This window comes from Anomaloglossus baeobatrachus, chromosome 7 (assembly GCF_048569485.1).
Source record: "Anomaloglossus baeobatrachus isolate aAnoBae1 chromosome 7, aAnoBae1.hap1, whole genome shotgun sequence".
Classification (NCBI taxonomy): Eukaryota; Metazoa; Chordata; class Amphibia; order Anura; family Aromobatidae; genus Anomaloglossus; species Anomaloglossus baeobatrachus.
In genome coordinates this window covers 285,059,514-285,079,251 of record NC_134359.1, presented here as the reverse complement: position 1 = coordinate 285,079,251, position 19,738 = coordinate 285,059,514, and the positions used below count along the sequence as shown (strand labels likewise).

The following is a 19,738-nucleotide window of genomic DNA, read 5'->3' as shown; positions in this document are numbered from 1 at the left end:
CATCCTCTACATTAGACATCCTTTGGAAGTCTTACTGCAAATTTCCTTACTGGGGTATTCGATTTTAGGCTCTTTTTAAATAGACACCCCCTTATTCGGTAGTTTGGGACTATTCTATGTTTGCTATTTGATCTACTTTGCTTTGTCTGGCAATTTGCGGTTCCTGATTTTTGACCCTTTTGTATCACGTACTCACCAGCAGCGGCTTCCATGTCCCTGATTTGCTTTATCAGATCACACGGTGGTCCCAGGGACAGAACTACGATCCGAACCCGCAAGCGCCACCCTTGGATAATCACTACCGGCCCCACATTGCACTTTTGTCGCTTTCTTTATGGAACGTGTGCTCTTGAATGGGTTCCATTTGTTGCAATAATGACTTGTGTATATAACATGATAAAGACAGAGTATATATATATATATATATTTATCACTATTAATGTGCCAGAAGACTGCATCAAGAAGGGAAACGCATCACTACATAAGCAAATATTAAGGACGTGGAGACTTTTGCAACCATTTACGTGATCGCTAAAATGCTTATTAAAAAAATATAGATATATATGGATCCGCTTTGCTAGAAGCTTAAAAAAAAAATCTTTGACCGTTTTGTGCCTTCAGCTCCTGTGCAGAGTAATGTGTCGCCATGGTTCCAGACTACAAACAACTCCTACGTAGTCAGGAACATATGTAAACAATAAGCTCCATAACACCATACAGCAATAGTTGTGGGTTTGGATTTTACCGAAGCAAAAAAGAGGAGTTTTTATAGTGCAAAAATCATACAAATGTTTAAGACATAGGGATAACATCCATTAAAACCACATAAAATATACCCGGGCCAGACATTAAGTGCAAAGCACTAGGGATTCAGGGTATATAGGCCATTTACAGAATAATAAAATGGTTATTATTATAGTATATCCCATATTGAGCAGTGCCTCAAACGGCCATACACCCTCAGAGTTCCATGTACATCAGTATACAAAGGCAGCGAATAACTACCAGCAATGATGGAAATAGCAAAATCAACACCCAACGTACGTTTCGAAGTTTTTTGTTTTTTTTATTCTTCATCAGGGGAGAACATGTTACTCTATTACTGTCTGATCGCAAGTACTGACGGCACAGGGTCTGTTTGCAGTCTGTAACTATGGAAACACATAAGTCTGCATAGGAGCTGCAGACATAAAACGTTACTATTTAACTACTACTTTTCATTCTAGATTCACTGAACTAGAGTAATACATTTGCCACTGGTTTCGAAGAGATTGTTTCATGACTACAACCACTGGCCCGTATACTGTTAGACTTCATAATGGGGGTCTCTCACTATTTCCCCTCATTGAGAAAAACAAAGAGCATCCCTCTCTTTAGAGGACTCACTCCGCACCTATTTATTGTATGGTCCCCATTTATTTTAATGGACACCATGTAATACCACATTTCACCAGCAGTGGCCGCTGTAGGCAGAATGAGAGGCTGCACGGAGCGTATTCAGCAATCACTGCTGATCGGATGTTGTTGGAGAACCGCTTTCATGTCTTAGGTCATTGGGGTTTAGTCGGGAGACCCCCGGCATCTCTGGTAATCCAATCTGCTGCTGTATATAATCGGCTATCCAGCATAATAAGGGTTAATCTCGTGGTGCTCTGTTCTGGACGACACTGTGTAATAACATTGTGAATGTACCGTCTGCAATAAATCACACATCACACTGACACATGGCGTGCCCGCTGATTACTACTCCCAACGGAGCGTCAGAGGATGAGTGAAGTGCATCACTATCATATGTGTATCTAAGCCTGTCACCGATCATACAGTGCTGAGCCCCGTATCTAACCTCTCTGACCTGTGTCAGTGTATCTAAGCCTGTCCAGTGTGATACTGTTTACTGAGTCACTGTATGCTGTGGGATACCATCTGCTGAGATACAGTATCTAAGCTTATACTGAGCCACTGTATCTAAGCCTGTCCAGTGTGATACAATTTCTGAGCCACTGTATCCTGTGAGATACTGTTTGCTGAACTGCTGTATCTAAGCTTATACTGAGCCACTTTATCTGAGCCTGTCCAGTGTGGTACTGGTTACTGAGTCAGTGTCCTGTGAGATACCATCTACTGAGCTGCTGTATCTAAGCTTATACTGAGCCACTGTGTCTTCAAAGATACAGCAGCTCAGCAGACAGTATCTTAGAGTATCTTTGAAGACACAGTGGCTCAGTATAAGCTTAGATACAGCAGCTCAGCGGATGGTATCTCAGAGGACACTGGCTCAGTAACCAGTATCACGCTGGACAGGCTCAGATAAAGTGGCTCAGTATAAGCTTAGATACAGCAGCTCAGCAGACAGTATCTTAGAGTATCTAAGCTTATACTGAGCCACTGTGTCCTCTAAGATACTGTCTGCTGAGCTGCTGTATCTAAGCATATACTGTGTGATACAATTTCTGAGCCACGATATCCTGTGGGATACAGTCTGCTCAGCTGCTGTATCTAAGCTAATACTCTGATAGAATATATACTGAGCTGCCGTATCTAATCTATCCTGTGCAATAATGTCTGCTGCTGAGTTGATGTATCTAAACTTGTCTTGTATGATACTGTCTGCTGCTCCAGAGTACCTCAGTCAATGTATGCTTTTTGATACTGTCAGCTAAGTTGCTGCATCTAATTTGTATCTAATCAATCCTGTCTAATACTGTCTGCTGTGCTGCTGTATCTAAACCTATTGTGTGTGATACTGTCTGCTGAGCTGTGTAGTTAAGTCTTCTGAACTCGTGTATCTAAACCTGGCACACATGATACTGTCAATTGATTGAACATATCTAATCCTGCCATGTGATACTGTTCACTCAGCTGGTGTATCTAAGCCTGCATCATCTGTTGCAGGTGGTGTATCTAAGCCTATGTGTAATTTTGTATACGTTGCGGTCTGTGTATCTAAGTCTGATACTGTCTCTAAGCATGTCTTAACAAAATGTGGGTTTTACACGTTACAGAGCACCTTATTCTAAATTTCCTCACTCCTCCTATTGAAAAATAAATCAGACAGCCTCTACCGATAATGGCTGATAACAGCGAACAATAGATTACTTTCAGCACCCCATTAATTGGGGCTCAGTTAGGGTTCAGGTGTATGTGTGGGGGGAGGGGAGGGGATGATTTGTGTGATCATTGTGGTGTGTGACTCCTAATCCTGCGCTCACCACAGTAACGACCCTCCAATCTGTACCAATCAGGGACTCTTTTTTTTTTTTAATGGTGTTGCCCCTTTAACAATGAACCACATTTTTCAGAGCTCGTCATCCCGACTGTAGCTGGAGGACTCGGAGAATCCTGGAAAATCACAGTCATCCTAAAGAAACCCGAACCAATGCACAATTAGGAAAAGAGGGGCAGATAGATCCGCTGTGATCCGGGGAGCAGATCTAGAGACCCCGAATAGATGGAGATGTGATGTATTTTGGGACCAGACCCCTCATCCACAGCTTCACATCCTCTGCCTGGAGATATCTCACCAATCTGTACACAGCTTTACTAATAAATATGAGGCCATTACAAAATGTTGATAAAGAGGGATCACATTTTTCAAATTACTCTACATGCACTTCTAAAATGTGACCACTAGGTGGCAGACTATGATCAGTTTTCTACATTCACTTGAACTTTTCCCATTGATACAGTACATTGAAATGCCAGAATAAGTAATGTATATAGACAGTGACTGCACCAGCAGAATAGTGAGTGTAGCTCTGGAGTATAATACAGGATGTAACTCAGGACCAGTAAGGTAATGTATGTACACAGTGACTGCACCAGCAGAATAGTGAGTGCAGCTCTGGAGTATAATACAGGAGGTAACTCAGGACCAGTAATGTAATGTATGTACACAGTGACTGCTCCAGCAGAATAGTGAGTGCAGCTCTGGAGTATAATACAGGATGTAACTCAGGATCAGTAATGTAATGTATGTACACAGTGACTGCCCCAGCAGAATAGTGAGTGCAGCTCTGGAGTATAATACAGGAGGTAACTCAGGATCAGTAATGTAATGTATGTACACAGTGACTGCCCCAGCAGAATAGTGAGTGCAGCTCTGGAGTATAATACAGGAGGTAACTCAGGATCAGTAATGTAATGTATGTACACAGTGACTGCACCAGCAGAATTGTGAGTGCAGCTCTGGAGAATAATACAGGAGGTAACTCAGGATCAGTAATGTAATGTACAGTATGTACACAGTGACTGCACCAGCAGAATAGTGAGTGCAGCTCTGGAGTATAATACAGGAGGTAACTCAGGATCAGTAATGTAATGTATGTACACAGTGACTGCACCAGCAGAATAGTGAGTGCAGCTCTGGAGAATAATACAGGAGGTGACTCAGGATCAGTAATGTAATGTATGTACACAGTGACTGCACCAGCAGAATAGTGAGTGCAGCTCTGGAGAATAATACAGGAGGTAACTCAGGATCAGTAATGTAATGTATGTACACAGTGACTGCACCAGCAGAATAGTGAGTGCAGCTCTGGAGTATAATACAGGAGGTAACTCAGGATCAGTAATGTAATGTATGTACACAGTGACTGCACCAGCAGAATAGTGAGTGCAGCTCTGGAGTATAATACAGGAGGTAACTCAGGATCAGTAATGTAATGTACAGTATGTACACAGTGACTGCACCAGCAGAATAGTGAGCACAGCTCTGGGGCATAATACAGGAGGTAACTCAGGATCAGTAATGTAATGTATGTACACAGTGACTGCACCAGCAGAATAGTGAGTGCAGCTCTGGAGTATAATACAGGAGGTAACTCAGGATCAGTAATGTATGTACACAGTGACTGCATCAGCAGAATAGTGAGTGCAGCTCTGGAGTATAATACAGGAGGTAACTCAGGATCAGTAATGTATGTACACAGTGACTGCACCAGCAGAATAGTGAGTGCAGCTCTGGAGTATAATACAGGAGGTAACTCAGGATCAGTAATGTATGTACACAGTGACTGCACCAGCAGAATAGTGAATGCAGCTCTGGAGTATAATACAGGAGGTAACTCAGGATCAGTAATGTAATGTATGTACACAGTGACTGCACCAGCAGAATAGTGAGCACAGCTCTGGGGTATAATACAGGAGGTAACTCAGGATCAGTAATGTAATGTATGTACACAGTGACTGCACCAGCAGAATAGTGAGTGCAGCTCTGGAGTATAATACAGGATGTAACTCAGGATCAGTACAGGATCAGTAATGTAATGTATGTATACAGTGACTGCACCAGCAGAATAGTGAGTGCAGCTCTGGAGTATAATACAGGATGTAACTCAGGATCAGTAATGTAATGTATGTATACAGTGACTGCACCAGCAGAATAGTGAGTGCAGCTCTGGAGTATAATACAGGATGTAACTCAGGATCAGTAATGTAATGTATGTACACAGTAACTGCACCAGCAGAATAGTGAGTGCAGCTCTGGAGTATAATACAGGATGTAACTCAGGATCAGTACAGGATAAGTAATGTAATGTATGTACACAGTGACTGCACCAGCAGAATAGTGAGTGCAGCTCTGGAGTATAATACAGGATGTAACTCAGGATCAGTACAGGATAAGTAATGTAATGTATGTACACAGTGACCGCACCAGCAGAATAGTGAGCGCAGCTCTGGATTAAGAGAGACTCTAAAGGTGAACCTATGCTATACTTAGAGATGTTATTTCTATGTCATGCCTGAATACCTAACCAGCAGCCATCATCTCTTTAATCAGTTCAAAGTTCATCTCAGTTATCCCTTTAACACATTTACAGTTAGTGGAAAATTATCTGTAACTTGCACGCTCCAGGCATTCACCTGAATAGAGAACTTTTCCTTCTAGTTAGCTTTTACTTTTTCTTTTTTTTTTAATTCATATAGTAAGTCTAAATAAATATGCAGTGTTGTGTCTGTATATATATGTATGTGTACGGTTATGGACAGGGAATTGTACAAACGAACCACCCCTATAACAGTAATGGAAGTATCCACGAGCCATGGTGTCTGTGTGTGGACTGTACCACTCTGCATACTGTGTGGGGGGGTGAGACTGACAGGCGGCTCTGTCTTGTACTGTACATTGTACTGTAGTCACATTCTGGCAGGGTTAATAATACACAGATTATGGTGTGGGGATAGCAGCACACCCTCCAGCACCTCCCCTCTCATACACTTCCTGTTCCTCCATGTGCAGTGGACGGTAAGAGCTGCATTATGTGCTGGGGGGGGTCATTTACTTTATAATATATATATATTGCTGCATTTTGGGAGATGTTTATGGAGCAAATCTGCAGAAAGGTTGTGCAGTATTTACACTTCAAGGTCATCCTGCACGTCCTCTATATATATATATATAGGAGAGGCAAAGCATCATGGGACATGTAGTTTTAGAGCAGCCTGTCAGGTCACCTCCTATATACACTAAAGAATGTATGTCTGGAACACCAATGGTGTGAACATGGTGCAAGACTCAAAAAACATATATATATATCCCATATACACAACACAAAGAACACCATCAAATCCCCCAAAATGCTGATTGTGTCTCGTCTGCAATATTCTGTTCTCTAGCAGCTGGGGGAATATATAAATCACTGTCTCCAGCCATGTACTAAACTTCTTCCTATCCTCATAAATTGGTATTGTAAATACGAGCAATTTTGCAATTTACTGTTTATTAAAACTTTCAGCCGTTCTTGAGATATTAACACTTTTGTTTACAGTTCGTTGCCTTGGAAACTGACCATAACATGCTCAGTGCTTACAGGCTCTTTTCTATTGAGCTTGTAAGCACTTGTTTTGAAGCTGACCGGGATCGCTGTTACCTCCTAATCCCGCACAAGGCCTACAAGCTAGACGTCAGCGGCTAGACGGCAGCTCCGCACGGTGGTGGGGCGGCAGCTCCGCACGGTGGTGGGGCGGCAGCTCTGCATGGTGGTGGGGCGGCAGCTCCGCACGGTGGTGAGGCGGCAGCTCCGCTAGTATCCATCCATGAATATTGGAATACCCCTTTAATTGTCTAGGGGACTGCAGGAGATGAAGCTTAGCCATCTCTCCTATAGTCCCATAGTATAATGTAGGAGGGGTTGCGGCTTTATAACCACTTAAAGGACTATTTTTTTTATTAATGTGTGTAGGGGTCCATCACAAAGTCCTGATAACAGCTGATCGGTGGGATTCTCGGATCCCTACTGATCTGATGTTGGGTACCTAATATATAAAGGTAGTGGACAACCTCTTTTTTTTACATTGTTCACCATATATCCCATATTAGCAGGATATATGATGGCTGAGGATCAGACCGCAAAGGGCACCTAGTGAGCATGTGCGACCACTGCTCCACTCACTGTCTATAGGATTCGTATTCGCACATGCTCACAAAGGCTTCCAGGGAATTTTGGGATGCCCTTTACGTCGACATGCTGATGGACCAGTCTTGTTTCATGCTTCTGTTCACAAATCCGTGAAATCACGTCGGATTCTGATAGGACATACACGGTGGGTCTGTGTGCTGTCCGAGAAAAAAATCAGACAGCACACCGACACTTCACATTGATGTATGAATGTAGGATTAGTAAGGCATCTAGGACATCCATTTTTAGTATGTGTTGACTACTTAAAGGGGTTGTCCATCTTTCGGTACAGAGGGTAACCTGATTGCCACCAAGGACCCCCCAACGCTCACTAGATTTGGTCTCTGTAGCCTCAATTTGAATGGAGCAGTAGTGCCTATGCTTCTCCATTCACTGTGAATAAGGCTGCCAGAAATAAAGGAGAGCACTATTTGGCTTTTTCCAACCCGTAGAAGCCCATATTCAAGGTTTCAGAGAACCCATCTCGGCATCGGTGGAGGTCACAGCGGTGGAGCCATCAGCAAGTTATCTCCTGGCCTATGAATAAATGTTATCTTGTTTTTAAGGAGGAGGAGTAACCTTTTAACATTACTACCTAGAATGTAAAGGACTAAAGCATGAAGTAGTTAAGCAGGGGAGTGGCTGAAAGCTGAAATATTAAACGGATGTGACTGAAAGCTGAAGGAATAAGCAGGGGTGTGACTAAAAGGTGAAGGATTAAGCAGGGGAGTGACAATGTAGAAGCTTTAAGCAGGGGTGTAGCTAAAGTGGAAGCTTTAAGCAGGGGTGTAGCTAAAGTGGAAGGTTTAAGCAGGGGTGTAGCTAAAGTGGAAGGTTTAAGCAGGGGTGTAGCTAAAGTGGAAGCTTTAAGCAGGGGTGTAGCTAAAGTGGAAGGTTTAAGCAGGGGTGTAGCTAAAGGGGAAGGTTTAAGCAGGGATGTGGCTTAAAGTGGAAGGTTTAAGCAAGGGGTGTGGCTAAAAGTTGAAAGTTTAAGCAAGGGGTGTGGATAAAAGTGGAAGTTTTAAGCAAGGGGTGTGGCTAAAGTAGAAGGTTTAAGCAGGGGTGTGAATAAAATGTGAAGAATTAAGCAGGGATGTGGCTATAAGTGGAAGGATTAAGCAGAGGTATGACTAAAAGAGGCTAAAATATTAATCAGGGGTGTAGCTAAAAGCTCAAGTATTAAGCAGGGGTGTGGATAAAAAGCTGAAGGATTAAACAAGTGTGACTGAAAAAAAATTACGGGTATGGCTAAAAGCGGAAGGAATAAGCAGGGGTGTTTGGCTAAAAGCTGAAAAATTAAGTTGGGGTATGGCTGAAATATTAATCAGGGGTGTAGCTTAAAGCGTAATATTTAAGCTGGTGTGTTACTGAAGGATTAAGCAGGGGTGTGACTGACAAAATTAAACAACGGTGTGGCTAAATGCAGTAGGAATAAGCAGGGGTGTGGCTAACAGCTAAAGGATTAAGCAGAGGTGTGGCTGAAAGATTACAGAGGGGTGTAGTTTAAAGCTGAAGAATTAAGCAGGGGTATGGCTAAAAGCATAACAAATAAGCAGGGGTGTGGCTAACAGTAGAAGGATTAAGCAGAGATGGGGCTGATAGATTAAGCAGCGGTCCAGCTTAAAGTTGAAAGATTAAGCAGGGGTGTGACTGACAAATTTAAACAAGGATGTGGCTAAAAGAAGGAATAAGCAGGGGCGTGGCTAACAGCTGAAGGATTAAGCAGAGGTGGGCTGATAGATTAAGCATAGGTGTAGCTTAAATCTGAAGGATTAAGCAGGGGTGTGACTGGCAAAATTAAACAAGGGTGTGGCTAAAAGCAGAAGGAATAAGCAGGGGTGTTTCTAAAAGCTGAAAGATTACACAGGGGCATGGCTAGAAGGTGATATAGTAAATCAGAGGTGGGGCCGCATAAATCTGTCGTCACCCCCCTAATTTATACATTGTTATACAACTACTAAATTCCTATTTTTCTATTTGTAGTTTCACCCAAGTCCAAAAAGGATTCCTTGTCCCAATATGGCCTCTTCTAAAAATCTGACTCGGTTTTGGGAATGGGGCAGAAAAATTATTTGCGTTGGCAGGAATTATACTGAACACGCCAAGGAGCTGAAGAACGCGGTGCCCACAGAACCAGTGCTGTTCCTGAAAACTCCTTCGGCCTACGTGCGAGAGGGCGCCCCCATCCTCATGCCGTACTACACCGATAATCTGCATCATGAAGTTGAACTGGGAGTGGTGATTGGCAGAGGTGGTAAAGACATAAACCAGTCCAGCGCGATGGACCATGTGGAGGGCTATGCCCTGTGCCTGGATATGACCGCTCGGGATGTACAGGACCAATGCAAGCAGAAAGGACTCCCCTGGACTTTAGCCAAAGCCTTTGACACGTCTTGTCCTATTAGTGACCTGATCTCCAAAGACACCATAAAGGACCCCCATAATGTAAATATATGGCTGAAGGTGAATGACGTCCTCAGACAAGAGGGCAGCACGTCTTCCATGATCTTCTCCATTCCTTTTCTCATCAGCTATATCAGTAGAGTCATCACCCTGGAAGAAGGGGACCTTATACTAACTGGGACCCCAAAAGGTGTAGCCGCGGTGCAGGAGAATGACGAGATGGTGGCGGGAATTGATGACATTATTAGTATGAGGTTCCAAATTAAGAAACAGTCCTAGTAAAGTTTTCCTATTGCTACAAGAACAAATCTTACCGAATATCATTCCCATCATTCCTGAGGACTCTTCTTCTAAGCTCATCGGCGCCCCCTTCTGAGTATTAGAAGGTGACCCCAAAAATTGTTTCATTAAACATGTTGCACCCATTCGCTTCTACAGATTCTGTGATGTAGTGTCTGTTGCTGGTTTCAGAATGAGTTAACTGAGAATCCTTAAGTGAGCTCGCTTTTTTTCTGTCTTTTTTTTTTAACTCCTCTCAACTAAGTTATGACCCCACAGACGACAGCAGAATTGAATGTGCAGGGGAACAAACATCCTGCAAATGCCAAATGTGCAAAAAATGTTAATGCAACCTGTCATGTAGAACTGTTGAAAGGACTTCATCCCCCTCTTCTTCACCAGCCACAGGTCGTCATGGCGATTATCTGATTGGCCTGGAAGCTTAAGGTATTTATGACTTTGGGTGATGGTAGAACCAAAGCCAAAAGCTGCAGAGAAAGACAATTCTTTGTAATATTGGCGGGAAAACTCCCAAAGCAGGTTTTGAAGTGCGACTTTAATGCTAGAAAGATGAAAAACACATTGCCAGAATCCCTGCGTCGTGCGGAACCCAGCGCACCGTCTCACCTGACGAGGAGATCGACGGAATCACGACAAATTAGTATTGGCCAGTAAAATTGTGCTAGAGGCGTTGTGTTTGGTATCAATGTAACTGTAAAATCGAGATATTAAATATGACGCTAATATCTTTCACCTGTGTGACCCAGGGGCAAAGATATGAAAAACCCTAGAATTATGGAACTTTGTGACCATCTCAAGCCCAGCCCACAAGTGACTGTAAAATGATGTCACAGGCAAGGGGGGCTAGCAAGAGCATAAGAGACAGTTCCTGTCTTGGGGGCCCAGTCAGCACGAGGAGGGCATCATGAAGGGTGATGCTGGCCGATTCTAACATCTCTTGGAGTTCCCTCCTACTCCCTAAGCAGACGTCACTTCTATGGCACAAGCTTAGTAAGTTTCACGTTTATACCTTTTATTTTATGTAACTGTTATGCCGTAATGTGTATTGTTCCCTTTTGTAAATTCCTGTATATTCTTTAAACACTGCCTATTTTCGGATTAAATATATAAAAATTTAAGAGTTTCTTTCCTTATGCTTTATATACGAATCCAAAACCCCGAAGGGCCTTATGCTATCTGAAACGGGTTCCCAGCTACCTGTAGAAAGTCTGGGTGGTGGCAGCGTAATTGTTATTGCATAGAATTATTGGAGTGCTATCATTAAGGGTACCGAGGTATATAAATATTCCATTAGCAGGAATCAGAGATGTACATTTACCCTTGCTGTGAGACCTCCAATATTTGGCATTATCAGCTCAGCAGCCTCATCTTATGCATTGTCCTGCAGTACCAAAAGTGGCCTGCAGACAAGGGGGGCGCTAGAGAGTAGTCGTGTGTAACAAATCAGTGAACAGCTGCGGATTTCTGAGGGACTTCCCCGGCTGTTCGTGACAAATTGGTGGCAAGCGGTGGGATATATAAAGCATTAGTGATCTGGTTTGAGCAATCATCCCTTTCACTAAAAACTTGCAAAAGTTTTGAGGATTGAACTCAGTGTTTAAATATACCTGGAACAATACTGTACGTGTAGCAGTTACCCCCTCCCCTTCTCTCTTGTTTTCTATCCTATCTTTTATTTGGCAATTATGGATGCTGTGTCAGAAGCCTGGTACAATCAGCAGAAGAAGGAAGTTCTTGCTGCACTCTGCAGATCCAAGTTGATTGATGGCCATGGCAAAACGAGGCAAGACCTCATTAAAGAACTTTTACAATGGGACGCAGAGCACGTTCATTCCCCCAGTGCTGGAGAAGAGGAGGCAAGCCAAGCCCAGGATAGTGCTTCTGCAGAGTCCCCACCATCAACTGCAAGCCAGAGCAGTGACCGGGGCAACATGGACTCTTTCCTGAAGATGGCTCTACAACAATTCGCTGCAGATGACCGGCAGGGACGGCTAAGCCTCATTCAGCAATATCGAGAGGCTGAGAGAGCCGAGCGAGAGGCTGAGAGAGCCGAGCGCCAGGCTCAGGCCGAGCGAGAGGCTGAGAGAGCCGAGCGAGAGCGCCAAGCCCAGAGAGACCATGAATTGAATATCCTCAAAGCCCGGCAGCAGACATCTTCCTCACTAAACGGTGAGTCCAATAATGCCAGCAGCTTTAAGCCCCGACCGGAGCACTTTCTTGTGATGGAAAAGGACGGGGATTTGGACACCTTTCTGAGGGGATTTGAAAAGACTTGCTTGCAGTACCAGTTGCCCTCAACACAATGGGCACAATACTTAACCCCAGGGCTGCGAGGCAAGGCCCTGGACGCGTTTGCCAGTCTCCCTCAAGAGCAGAGTGGAGACTATGGGGCCATAAAGCAGGCCCTAGTACGGAAGTATCAGCTGACTCCGGAGGTGTACCGAAAAAAATTCCGGACCCTCCAGCTCGGACCTCATGACAGCTACAGCGATTTGGAGGGTGGGCTCCAGCGCACCTTTGACCAGTGGATCCAAGGACTGTCCGTTACAACCTTTGAGGAGTTAAAGGACCTCATGGTGAAGGACCAACTCCTACATGTCTGTCCTGTGGAGGTTCGACAGTTTGTTATGGACCGAGAGCCCAAGGAGGCCTCAAAAGCAGCCCAGATTGCCGACGCCTATGTGGCCAACCGTGCATCGGAGGTGCGGAAGCCGTCCACCACTAGCTGGAAAGGGGGTAAGATGACAACTACAACCACCCCTGCCCCTACCAGCCGACCTCCCGTAGGTCCTGTTTCATCCACCAGTGCCCGGCCCACCTCTGACACTCGCAGGTGTTTTTCCTGCAACCTGCCTGGACACCTCAGCTCTGGTTGCCCAGAGAGGCAGAAGAGGAACCCCACATCCAAGGCCCAAGGGCCCACTGGAACTGTCCTTTTGGCAAGGAAGGCGGGTGGTAGGGCCTGCGAAAACCTACACCCCGTCACCGTAGGCGGAACCCCCACTGTGGGGCTCAAGGACACTGGGGCCGACAGAACACTGGTCCGCCCTGAACTGGTACCCCCTGAAAACTTTATCCCGGGAAAACTCCTGACTGTCGCCTTGGCGGGGGGTGTCCACCACTCCTTCCCAATGGCCCTGATTCCCCTCGACTGGGGTGCTGGGAGAGGGTGGAGGGAAGTGGGGGTGGATGAACATCTACCAACCAATGTTTTATTGGGGACTGATCTGGGGCGATTAGTTGCACAATTTCTCCCTGATGATCCTCCCGAATCCAAAAAGTCATGTGATACAAATGTTGTTGATCAGTCATGTGATGCAAATGTTGTTAAATCATGTGATGCAAATGTTGTTGATAAGTCATGCGACCCGAATGCGGATATCCAGAACGTGATTACAAATGTTGTGCATGGTAATAAAGTGGAGGTTTGTACAGGGGAACTCAGCCATGCCACGCGGCAGGGTGACGTGGCTGAGGACAACCCCAAGGTAGCAAGTGTCTGTGCTGACAGAGATGGAGGCAGACATGAGAACCACGAGGACAGTGGTCGAATGCAGCTGAGCAGTGTCACAGCGGACAGTGACACAGCCAGTAGTACCTGTCAGGCTGATGGGGAAGAGTGGTTATTCCCCGGGGAGACAGCCTTCATCGGTGCTGTCACCCGCAGTCAGAGTGCCCAGAACGCAAATGAAACCTTGCCTGCTGACACCTCTTCACCCAGAGGGATAACGGAACTGGTTACGGACCCAGAGCAGGTCCCAGAGGGTCCTGGTGAGGTTGGAACCTTAACGTCACTTTTGGCTGCTTCTAGCCAAGAGTTTCAGGTGGCTCTACGAACTGATGCCAGTCTAAAGACGTTAAGGGACCTCGCAGAGAAGCCCTCTTCCGAGACCGATAAGGAGAGGGTATTCTGGGACCAGGGAAAGTTGTACCGGGAGACAATTCCCTGTAACCCCCAACAAGAGTGGCTGAAGGAAAAACAGCTGGTGGTGCCTCACCGCTTTAGGAGTGAGTTGCTGCGGATTGCCCATGAGATCCCACTCGCCGGACACTTGGGGGTTAGCAAAACCAAGGCCCGGCTGTCTCACCACTTCTATTGGCCCAAAATGGGGACAGATGTTGCCAACTACTGCCGCTCCTGCATCACATGTCAAAGAGTGGGAAAGTCAGGGCCTGCTCCCAAAGCTCCCCTGATCTCTTTGCCGGTGATAGAGGAGCCTTTCCAGAGGGTCGCTGTGGACATTGTCGGGCCTCTGGCCGTCCCCAGCAGCTCTGGAAAACGGTTCGTCCTTACTGTGGTAGACTATGCTACCCGGTATCCGGAGGCAGTGGCTCTGTCCTCAGTTAGAGCCGATAAGGTGGCAGATGCCCTCTTGACCATATTCTCCCGAGTAGGATTTCCCAGGGAGATGCTTACCGACCAGGGGACTCAGTTCATGTCTCGTCTAATGGAGGCTCTCTGTAAGAAAATGCAGGTGCGGCATCTGATATCAAGCGCTTATCACCCACAGACCAATGGTTTGTGTGAGCGATTTAATGGTACACTTAAGCAGATGCTTAAGATGCTGGTTGAGTCACATGGACGCGACTGGGAGCGGTATCTCTCACACCTGCTGTTTGCCTACAGAGAGGTACCACAGGCCTCAACGGGGTTTTCCCCCTTCGAGCTCCTGTATGGCAGACGAGTCCGGGGGCCTCTTGGTCTGGTAAGGGAATCCTGGGAAGAGGAACTGAATTCCCCAGAAGTGTCCGTTGTGGAGTATGTCATTCGGCTCCGTGACAAAATGCAGTCAATGACGCAGATGGTGCATGAGAATATGGCGCAAGCCCAGGCCAGCCAGAAGCGATGGTACGACCAACACGCTCGAGAGCGGGTGTACGAAGTGGGTCAGAAGGTGTGGGTCCTAGTCCCAATGACCCAGAACAAGCTTCAGGCGGCCTGGGAGGGTCCATACCTGGTGCATCAGCGCCTCAATGACGTAAACTATGTGGTCACCATCGACCATGCCAGGAAGAGGCAAAAGGTCTTCCATGTCAACATGATGAAAGCTCATCATGACAGGGAAGCCTTTGCTCTTCCTGTGTGTAGTCTTCCCGAGGAAGGCGAAAGTGAAGTCTTGGTGGACTTGCTCGCCTCAGCCCGGGATGGAGGGTCTATCGAGGAGGCGGCATTCAACCCACAGCTATCCTTGGACCAAAAGTCCCAGCTGCGGGAGGTATTCCGGCCCTACCTGATGACCTTCACAAATGTCCCAGGGAAGACATCCCTAGCCACCCACCAGGTGGACACAGGGAGTCATTCCCCAGTTCGTCAACCCCCATACCGTGTCTCCCTAGAGGTACAAAAGGACATAAAAAGGGAGATCGATGAAATGCTAGTCCTGGGAGTGATCCAGAGGTCCAAAAGTGCATGGGCCTCGCCTGTAGTCTTGGTTCCAAAAAAGGACCGGACAACCCGGTTTTGTGTGGACTACAGGAGGCTAAATGCAATCACAGCACCCGATGCGTACCCAATGCCACGCATCGACGAGTTACTGGATTGCTTAGCCGGGGCCCAGTACCTGACCATCATGGACCTGAGTCGAGGGTACTGGCAGATTCCTATGTCCAAGGAAGCACAGGAAAGGTCCGCCTTCATCACCCCATTCGGGCTGTATGAATCCCTCGTCATGCCCTTTGGCATGAGAAATGCTCCTGCCACTTTCCAGCGATTGGTCGACCAGCTGCTCGAGGGACTAGGAGGGTTTGCAGTAGCTTACCTGGATGACATTGCCATCTTTAGTCCCACTTGGGAGGAACACCTGGGGCACCTGGAGCAGGTGCTCAGGCGGATCCAAAGCGCTGGTCTGACTATAAAGCCAGGGAAGTGTCAGATCGGCATGACGGAGGTACAGTACCTTGGACACAGAGTGGGTGGCGGGACCCTGAAACCAGAGCCAGGGAAGGTTGATGCCATCACCTCCTGGCCTACCCCCAAGTCAAAGAAGCAGGTGATGTCCTTCTTGGGTACGGCAGGGTACTATAGGAAGTTCGTTCCTAACTATAGTGCTCTTGCTAAGCCGTTGACGGACCTCACCAAAAAGAAGCTACCGCAAGTAGTCACCTGGACAGATGACTGTGAACAGTCCTTCAGGGCACTAAAAGCTGCCCTCGCCAGTTCCCCAATCCTACAAGCTCCGGACTTCACCCGACGGTTCATAGTTCAGACAGATGCCAGTGCGTTTGGCCTTGGTGCAGTACTCAGCCAGGTAAATGGGAAGGGAGAAGAGCATCCGGTGATGTTTCTCAGCCGCAAGCTCTTATCCCGGGAAGTGGCCTACGCCACTGTGGAGAAGGAGTGCCTCTCTATAGTGTGGGCCCTGCGGAAACTGCAGCCCTACCTATATGGACGCAACTTCACCATAGTGACAGACCACAACCCTCTCAGCTGGCTACATCGGGTGGCCGGAGACAATGGTAAGCTACTGCGGTGGAGCTTGGCACTACAGCAGTATGACTTTATCATTCAACACAGGAAGGGTGTGGAGCATGGCAATGCTGATGGGCTGTCCCGGCAGGGGGATGCCAGCGAGGTAGGCTTAGGAGACGATTGGCAAATCAATCTCCCATGCTACCTCAAAAAGGGGGAGGTGTCATGTAGAACTGTTGAAAGGACTTCATCCCCCTCTTCTTCACCAGCCACAGGTCGTCATGGCGATTATCTGATTGGCCTGGAAGCTTAAGGTATTTATGACTTTGGGTGATGGTAGAACCAAAGCCAAAAGCTGCAGAGAAAGACAATTCTTTGTAATATTGGCGGGAAAACTCCCAAAGCAGGTTTTGAAGTGCGACTTTAATGCTAGAAAGATGAAAAACACATTGCCAGAATCCCTGCGTCGTGCGGAACCCAGCGCACCGTCTCACCTGACGAGGAGATCGACGGAATCACGACAAATTAGTATTGGCCAGTAAAATTGTGCTAGAGGCGTTGTGTTTGGTATCAATGTAACTGTAAAATCGAGATATTAAATATGACGCTAATATCTTTCACCTGTGTGACCCAGGGGCAAAGATATGAAAAACCCTAGAATTATGGAACTTTGTGACCATCTCAAGCCCAGCCCACAAGTGACTGTAAAATGATGTCACAGGCAAGGGGGGCTAGCAAGAGCATAAGAGACAGTTCCTGTCTTGGGGGCTCAGTCAGCACGAGGAGGGCATCATGAAGGGTGATGCTGGCCGATTCTAACATCTCTTGGAGTTCCCTCCTACTCCCTAAGCAGACGTCACTTCTATGGCACAAGCTTAGTAAGTTTCACGTTTATACCTTTTATTTTATGTAACTGTTATGCCGTAATGTGTATTGTTCCCTTTTGTAAATTCCTGTATATTCTTTAAACACTGCCTATTTTCGGATTAAATATATAAAAATTTAAGAGTTTCTTTCCTTATGCTTTATATACGAATCCAAAACCCCGAAGGGCCTTATGCTATCTGAAACGGGTTCCCAGCTACCTGTAGAAAGTCTGGGTGGTGGCAGCGTAATTGTTATTGCATAGAATTATTGGAGTGCTATCATTAAGGGTACCGAGGTATATAAATATTCCATTAGCAGGAATCAGAGATGTACATTTACCCTTGCTGTGAGACCTCCAATATTTGGCATTATCAGCTCAGCAGCCTCATCTTATGCATTGTCCTGCAGTACCAAAAGTGGCCTGCAGACAAGGGGGGCGCTAGAGAGTAGTCGTGTGTAACAAATCAGTGAACAGCTGCGGATTTCTGAGGGACTTCCCCGGCTGTTCGTGACACAACCCCATAGCAAAAAATTATTTTTAACCCAGAAATACATGCTTAGATAAAAAGAAAGTAGACAACCACTTTAAGAAGAGACTGTCAGGCAACGAGCAGAAAAAAAACAACCTGGGTATCGGACCGCTGTCAAAACACTTGCCATCTAGATAGACTCCCTTTATAAAGAAAGTGTATGACTTATATGTGTATATAAATATATATATATATATATATATATATATATATATACACACACAGTATATAAACATATATATTTATAAATACTGCTCAAAAAAATAAAGGGAGCGCTCAAACAAGGATTTTGCATTTTGGTGTTCCCTTTATTTTTTTGAGCAGTATAATATATATACATACACACATACATACACACACACACACATATACTGTATATATATATATATATATATATATATATATATATATATATATATAGTACAGACCAAAAGTTTGGACACACCTTCTCATCTCCAGAACAACTGTTAAGAGGAGACTTTGTGCAGCAGACCTTCATGGTAAAATTGCTGCTAGGAAACCACTGCTAAGGACAGGAAACAAGCAGAGGAGACTTGTTTGGGCTAAAGAACACAAGGAATGGACATTAGACCAGTGGAAATCTGTGCTTTGATCTGATGAGTCCAAATTTGAGATCTTTGGATCCAACCACCGTGTCTTTGTAGAAAAGGTGAACGGATGGACTCTACATGGCTGGTTCCCACCGTGAAGCATGGAGGAGGAGGTGTGATGGTGTGGGGGTGCTTTGCTGGTGACACTGTTGGGGATTTATTCAATATTGAAGGCCTACTGAACCAGCATGGCTACCACAGCATCTGGCAGCGGCGTGCTATTCCATCCGGTTTGCGTTTAGTTGGACCATCATTTATTTTTCAACAGGACAATGACCCCCAAACACACCTCCAGGCTGTGTAAGGGCTATTTGACTAAGAAGGAGAGTGATGGGGTGCTACGCTAGATGACCTGGCCTCCACAGTCACCAGACCTAAACCCAATCGAGATGGTTTGGGGTGAGCTGGACCGCAGAGTGAAGGCAAAAGGGCCAGCAAGTGCTAAGCATCTCTGGGAACTCCTTCAAGACTTTTGGAAAACCATTTCCGGTGACTACCTCTTGAAGCTCATCAAGGGAATGCCAATAGTGTGCAAAGCAGTAATCAAAGCAAAAGGTGGCTACTGTGAAGAACCTAGAATATAAGACATATTGTCAGTTGTTTCACACTTTTCTGTTAAGTGTTTCATTCCACATGTGGTAATTCATAGTTTTGATGCCTTCAATGTGAATCTACAATTTTCAGAGTCCTGAAAATAAAACTCTTTGAATGAGAAGGTGTGTCCTGTATATATACAGGACACACCTTCTCATTCAAAGAGTTTTCTTTATTTTCAGGACTCTGAAAATTGTAGATTCACATTATGTATGTATATGTATATATATATATATATATATATATATATATGTATATATATATAGATACCGCATATATATGTGTGTGTGTATATATATATATATATATATATATATGTTTGGCCTGTATGTGTGTATATATATATATATATATATATATATATATATATATGTGTGTGAATATACATATATGTGTATATATATGTATACATATATACATGTATGTGTATATATATGTATATATATGTGTATATGTATATATATGTATACATATATGTATATACATATATGTATATATATATATGTATATATATATAAAATGTGTGTAGATATATAGAGGCCGTGCTAAACTTCCCATACCTACTAACATCCTAGTGTGAGCATCACTAAAAGACATTACAGTTGTATTTCTATACACGCGGCGGTT

At 45.2% G+C, this 19,738-nt stretch overlaps 1 protein-coding gene across 3 annotated transcripts in view; it reads left to right on the top strand.

The window, feature by feature from the left end:
* Nucleotides 1-11,182, top strand: part of LOC142245538 (hydroxyacylglutathione hydrolase, mitochondrial-like) — a 28,529-nt gene extending 17,347 nt beyond the window's left edge. Inside the window, exons 1-2 of one of the 3 annotated variants that reach the window (XM_075318318.1) lie at nucleotides 5,518-6,244; nucleotides 9,381-11,182. In XM_075318318.1, coding sequence (XP_075174433.1) covers nucleotides 5,969-6,244; nucleotides 9,381-10,079 — 975 coding nt within the window. In that variant the 5' untranslated portion in view covers nucleotides 5,518-5,968 and the 3' untranslated portion in view covers nucleotides 10,080-11,182. Of the gene's footprint in view, nucleotides 1-3,299; nucleotides 3,575-5,517; nucleotides 6,245-9,380 lie in introns of those variants that run through there. The other 2 variants (XM_075318317.1, XM_075318319.1) reach the window with 2 other exon arrangements.
* Nucleotides 11,183-19,738: the final 8,556 nt, after the last annotated feature.